The 6,586-nt window shown below is 40.0% G+C and overlaps 1 protein-coding gene across 1 annotated transcript; it reads right to left on the bottom strand.

The window, feature by feature from the left end:
* Positions 1-268: 268 nt before the first annotated feature.
* LOC137388154 (uncharacterized) lies at positions 269-3,736 on the bottom strand. Its single transcript, XM_068074657.1, has one exon. It carries the CDS (start codon positions 3,734-3,736, stop codon positions 269-271), a length of 3,468 nt encoding a protein of 1,155 aa, XP_067930758.1.
* Between the last annotated feature and the right edge of the window lie 2,850 nt (positions 3,737-6,586).

Below are 6,586 nucleotides of genomic sequence, written 5' to 3'. Positions count from 1 at the left end.
TTTCATGCGTGGCCCGGTGGTGGCAGCGAACTATAGACATTACAATGAACTGTAATTTGTGAGTGCATAGGAAATGGTACTACTAGCTGACTTTACACTTCACACTCCCACCTAAATTTGCATTAAATTTAAGATGAAGGGTGTTCAAGTTTTGTTTTGTATTATGTAAATATAATTGACCAGTAATATGAATTCACAATTTAAGTTGCATATGATCATACGATAAAATGGACTATAAGCAATTGAATAAATGTACTAGCTAACATTCTTAAGGTGACACAAGCAGAATCAGTTTCTGTACTGGTCTATCTATAACCTTTCTATTGTCGATAGGTTTTCCCTTAGCGTCCAGATCTGGTGTTGCAAGCATTACTGTCGCTTTTCTCACTCGTGAGTCAGCTCCGAAATGTAAGGCAACTATCTTTCCAGTTGCCCAAAAGTTCCTGGGCTGGTTTTCGTCTATGATCAAAACAACATCTCCCACCTTGAGGTTTGGCTGCGGATGCTGCCATTTACTTCTCGTTTCTATTTTGCTTAAACATTGACTGTTCCACATTTCACAGAATTCTTGTGCTAGCTGTTGGGTTTTCCTATACATGTGCCTTCCATACAGCTCATCCGATGTGAATTCTCCTGGGGGTGGTAAAGTATTTTGAGATTTGCCCGACAGTAGATGGTTGATCGTTATAACTGGTTCGGTGTCTGTTGCACTTATGGTTGAGAGAGGCCTGTTGTTTATAGCTGCTGTAATTTCCATGAAGGCTGTATGCAAAATTTCTGTGGTTAGTCGTCCGGAATACTTTGGAGTCATGCTGTTGAGGATACTTCGGATCGTGTGTATTTGCTTTTCCGGCAAGCTGTTCATTTGGTCAGGCCTAGATAGCAGCTCTTCATTGAGACTTCTGTTTCCATACCTTACACTGGCATCAAATACAACTCGAAGACTTTGCTTTTTAGGATGAAATACAGCGAAATGTGGTAAATACCATTTCTGTCCTTCGAGTGTGCTTCTATCAGGCACAGGTTCTGCGTGTCCACTGTTTATCATATCCTGCATAAACTTGCAGTACTCACTCTTTAGAGTGGCATCACCCTGCAATCTTCTGATGAGCTGTTTAAGTCTTTTCAAGGCTTGAGACTTGTTGTTTGGCATGTATGGAGTAGTAGTAAAAGGTAATGGTAACGAAAGAGAACCATCATCTGTTGTTTTAGTTGCACTTTCTAGTATTTTCAGGAAGGTCATGTCATTTTGCGACTTCTTTCTTTGGTCGTTTATGTCATGAAACTCATCGTTTTGTGTGGCGAAACAGCTCGATGGTAGTGCATCAGCACTTGGATTTCCTCCACATAGTGTCCAACCTAAAACTGTTCTCATAGCAAACGGCTCTGACGCATCTGCAATTATCGACTCATGTGGTGCTAATAGGTGAGAATTGTCTCGTCCAATCAGCATGTCTACAGCAAGGTCCAGCTTTGGTGAGATGAGGTGGGCGATATGACTCAAATGAGGTATGGATTTGGCTACCTTTTCGGTTGGTATTTGGTTCTCATTTTGAGGTACAGTTTTTTGCTCTAGCGCAACAATTGAAAAACTAGAGTTATCTGCTGCTGGTCCAGTTCCTTTAATGGAGAATTTATACTTCTTTCTGTACCTAGTTTCTTCTCCTGCCAAAGTACATATTGTAACCTTTTCTGGTTCACCATAAGATTTCAGCTTTATCTGATCTACAGCATTTTCTGTGATATATGTTGTGTCAGATCCATTATCTAGTAACGCATAGACTGTCATTTCGCGTCCATTTCCTGATAAGATCGTTACTGGCAGAAGCATACTTAGTAGTCCGATTTGGTTGGGTTGTTTAGCCATAGCCACAATATGTTGCTTGGATGGTTGAGTTGAGTCTTTAGGGCTTGCTTGCGAGCTCTGAGCCACGGGCATTTTTTCTGTTTTGTTGTACTGCTGAGGCTTTTCACTTTCCCAATCGCTGCGTGATTTATGGAGACAATCTGGATGTGAACGTTTACAGACCTTGCACTTCCACCGACTAGAGCATTCATTGTGTTTGTGATTACCCTTTCCACAATGGAAACAGAGGTGATTTTCCTTAAAGAACTGTAAGGCTTCTTCGTATGTGGCCTTGACAAGCAAATTACACTGGGCTGTATGGTGATTGTATTGATCACACTTCTTGCAATACTTGGTCGATTGTTCTGTTGTCATGCTTTTCCTGTCTTTTGATGTTGAAGCTTGCAATGTTTGCAACTGCTTCGAATTTGCTCTTCTATTTAGCTCTGAAAACTTGTCACTGCGTGTACTTTCTTTGGTTCCCAAGATGTTAGCTGTTGAAGCTTCCTCATTAATGAACTCCTTGAATACGCTGAAGGGAGGGTAGTCATCGTGGTCTTTTTCATACTTACGTATTTGGTACTTCCACTTGATCTTTAACCAGTCAGGCAGCTTCTCGAGCATTTCTTCGTTGCTTTCAGATTCATCAAGACTGTTTAAATGTGAGACTGTTTGTTTTGCGCTAAGTAAATGACTGAGAAAGTCTGCAAACTGTTGCAATGCTTGACCATCCCTGTTTCCTATTTTAGGCCAATCTTTGAGTTTTTTCTTCAGATGACGAGCTATGTTCACCTTTTTCCCAAATCGTTCTTGTAAGAGTTTTCTTGCTTCAGTATACGAATTTAATGAGTCATCCAGCAAAAAGCCTTCAACACATCGGCGGGCATCGCCACTGATAAACTTCTTGAGTATGCGCATCTTTCTAGCACTTGTTGTGATGCCTTCTGCGTCGAGAAATTCATCAAAATCGGATTCCCAATCTCTAAACTTCATCGGGTCGCCGTAGAAGATTGTCGGTTCAACTATAGTACGTTTTGTAATTTTGACTGCTTCTGTGATGGAGTTTGTTAGTCGTTCTAGAGCACCGTACTCCTGACTCGTGCTTGTGAGCTTTGGTGTCGATTCCTGTGAGAGGCGATTGCTTGCGTGTTGTGTTGGCGACGACTTCACAACTGACCTAGAGAGAACTGGCTGCTCATTTAAACTTCGAGAAAGAGATTGCATATCAATGGTTGTTGGCATCTCCACTTCTGCTGATTGGTCAAGTTCAACACTGAGTGGTTGACTAGTAACTCTTCTCAGTGTTGGGTTTAACCGTTCTTGAAATGCTCTTCTTGCTTCTGCTTGCCTCTTCCTTTGCTCCTCCAGCATTGCTAGCCGTCTCTCCATCTCTTGCTCTATTAAAGCTTTCTCCTCCTCTTCCTTAGCTTCGATCTCATCCAGAAGCGCATTTAATGATGCAACATTTTCTTCTTGCTCGCTGCGATAAATTGCTCTCAGGTTTTCAACTTGTTCATCTGTTTTATTATTACACAGAGTATAAAATTCTTCACAAAGCAATTGTATTTCACTACCATCATCTTTCTCAAGGTGAGACAAATAGGTATACAATGCATCATAATCAGTTCTGTCTATGCTAGAAAAACTCTTTTCAAAAGAATCTAGCTTTGAGCTAATCACACTGATTATTTCTGTCTTTAGTTGGCTGGCTTTATTCTGTTTACTTTTTTCAGATGGCTTTCTATAGCTTCGCTGTTTTACAACATCTATACTGCTCAAATGTGTCGTACTTTGTTCACTAGCTGCCATGCTTACAGATGGTGCCTCTGCACTTTCTGTTTCAGTTACATTTTCAAAAGAATTTGTGGCATGATTTTCTTCATCAGCCATCGTTACTCAACACGGTGGCACACCAAATATTATGTGTAAAATCAAAGTTTCTAATAGCTGTGATGAGTATTGCACCTGATTAATTACTGGCCATTACTGCTGCTAATCTGCACGGTATTACCCACAATGCCGCTGCAGCAAACCACAAAATATGTAAGGATTGCGATGAGTTTGTGCCAATATTAATAGCCTATTAATTCATCTCACGCGCAAGCGACAATAGAACGGCTGACTAAACTTCTTCCACCGTAACCACAAACGCTGGTGACACTCTAGCTGCTTTTAACAATTAACGAACACAAATTTTCATGTAACTGCCTTTCAGATTAGCCAGCACGGTTTACAATATGATTCTAAATAAATCAAAACCAAATTGTCTAAACAAAGACTGATAGCAAGTGTAAAGTTTTGCTGACCAGCCTACTCAGGTCACCGGATAACTGAGTGGTTACTAGATAAACATTGCACTGGCGGCAGACAGGTCATCATCATAGCTTACAAAACTCTGAATTACCACAAAATGGATCTTTTTGCTAGTGCAACCAATTAAAAGCATATTTTTACTCATACATAAAACTCCATTGCATTTTCTGTGTGAACTAAAATCAGTCTTATTTTAGCCATCTACCAGAACAAACGTACATTTATAACAAACATTAGCATTTAACCTCCATTTCATCACTAGCAGCATGCATGGGACCATACAAGGTATTTTACATTTTATTATACATCAATTTTATATGCAGTTATTATTGTCATTTGCCTGCATGTGCATGCGTTCTAAATTTGCAATTGTGCGAATCTGTGTTTTTCTATTTGATATTATATAGAGCGTTACAATTTTGCCTTGCCTATTATCAACATCGTTATTACAATTGCAGATTTCACGGTTTAAAGGAATACAAATATATACATGCTATAAACGTATCCTACAAATCAGTGACTTGTCGTCTTCAAGCGTGTGCAAGTAGTAGTGAGGTGGAATAATACTCATTGTCTACCACTTATGTGGTGGACTAGTCGCTATTAGAGAAGAAATTCTCTACAGTGAAATCTTGTATGCAAGCTCCTCGGAGATCCTTACAAGCCAGCAGTAGACAATCAGCAGTCAGAGGTAGGACTATCTCTGAACCTATAATCAGTCAACTCGTGAGCTCTTCACCAGTAAGAGACAGTCACACCATAATCAGTAAGCAGTCAACTCGTGAGCTCTTCGCCAGTAAGAGACAGTCACATCATAATCAGTAAGCAGTCAACCCGTGAGCTCTTCGCCAGTAAGAGACAGTCACATCATAATCAGTAAGCAGTCAACCCGTGAGCTCTTCGCCAGTAAGAGACAGTCACATCATAATCAGTAAGCAGTCAACCCGTGAGCTCTTCGCCAAAAAGAGACAGTCACAATATAACCAGTCAATAGAAATCGTGAGCTCTTCGCCCAAAAGAGACAGTCACAATCTAACCAGTACCACGGAGATAGGATATCTTCCTTCTGATCAAGCTAATTAGCAAGATCTACATATCAGCATCAGCTAAGTTCTTTGTATCTTGTGACTATTGTTTATGTAAGCAGCAATGTTTTGAACATTATCCTAGATTAGCACAGATAGAGTTGTCTTTCCATAGGACATTTTAGCATTATAACATTAAATGCTACTACAGTAGTTCTTATAAGCATTTATATTGTAAAGGTAGTTTAAATTCTGCTTATAAATTTAATGCTTATGCAATTTACATGTATGGTTGTAAAAGCTGATTCAGTTCACACAGAAATTGAGCAAAAGCCAATTAGTACATTCTTTTGACCGAATCGGAAACAAGTACACAGAGTAAACATTTTAGTTTTTATTGCTGACCTTTGACACCAAATATTGCTGCCAGTTCAATTTTTATGGTAATTAAGCAGTCATTTGAGGCATGAGTGAGGACACTAGTGACACTCATAGCATTGCTATACATTCTAACAGTGAGGAAAATCAAGTTTCAGAAATTGATAATCATAGTAGCAGTAATTCAGTAAATCAATCAGATCAAAGTACATCAAACCCTGAGTTTGAAAGTCTTGAACCCGAGTCTGAGCCCACTAGCAGCACAGTTGTAGCCGTAAAAGGACGACGCAACCGTAAACCCACTGAAAAAGGTAAACAAAATCGTGTTAACCAGTTAAAAACCGAGATCTCCGTCTTGATAAATTCTAAACTTGGTAATTATGAACAAGCCCTGTCAAATGTAGATAGACAAAATTTTGATGGACTAGCAGATCTTTTGGAATACTTGGAACAGGACGGGCAAAAAGTCGACACATTATGTGATGAGTTAAAAGGCCTGTGCGAAGGTGAACTCGATGAGCAAATGGAAAGCATATACTTAGTTTTCAACACTGAACGTGAAGGTAACATTGACCTCGTTAATACGTTAATGGATGACATTGAAAATGCGGAAGAAGAATTGGCTTCACAATTAGAAGAAACACTTAGGAGAAATTTGGCAGACATCCAAAATGCTCAGAAAAGGCAAGCAGAAGTCAGAAGAAGTATTTTGGACAGAACCCGACAGGTTACTACTAATGGGAACCTCAACCAGCAAAACAACTTACTTCCTCTCGAGCAACGTCAAAATGTGCAGCAGCCTATAGAAGTACAACAAGCTACGGCAAATGCTGCAGAGATAGCGGAGTTATCAACCCCCACAAGTAGGTCTTCTTCGCCTGATAATTACGGCTCTTCCGACCGCTTTCCAATAACTGGAGTAAGACCCAAGCCCTCGCCAGCCATGTCCATGGACAACCACATAGTAGACCAAGCACACATTTCTACACAAGGTTCTCATGCTACAAGCAGGCCTCAAGTTAGC

The sequence above is a fragment of the Watersipora subatra genome, chromosome 2, assembly GCF_963576615.1.
Source record: "Watersipora subatra chromosome 2, tzWatSuba1.1, whole genome shotgun sequence".
In the NCBI taxonomy this organism is placed as follows: domain Eukaryota; kingdom Metazoa; phylum Bryozoa; class Gymnolaemata; order Cheilostomatida; family Watersiporidae; genus Watersipora; species Watersipora subatra.
Note: the sequence above shows the minus strand (reverse complement) of the source record. Positions and strands in the feature narration are given on the sequence as shown.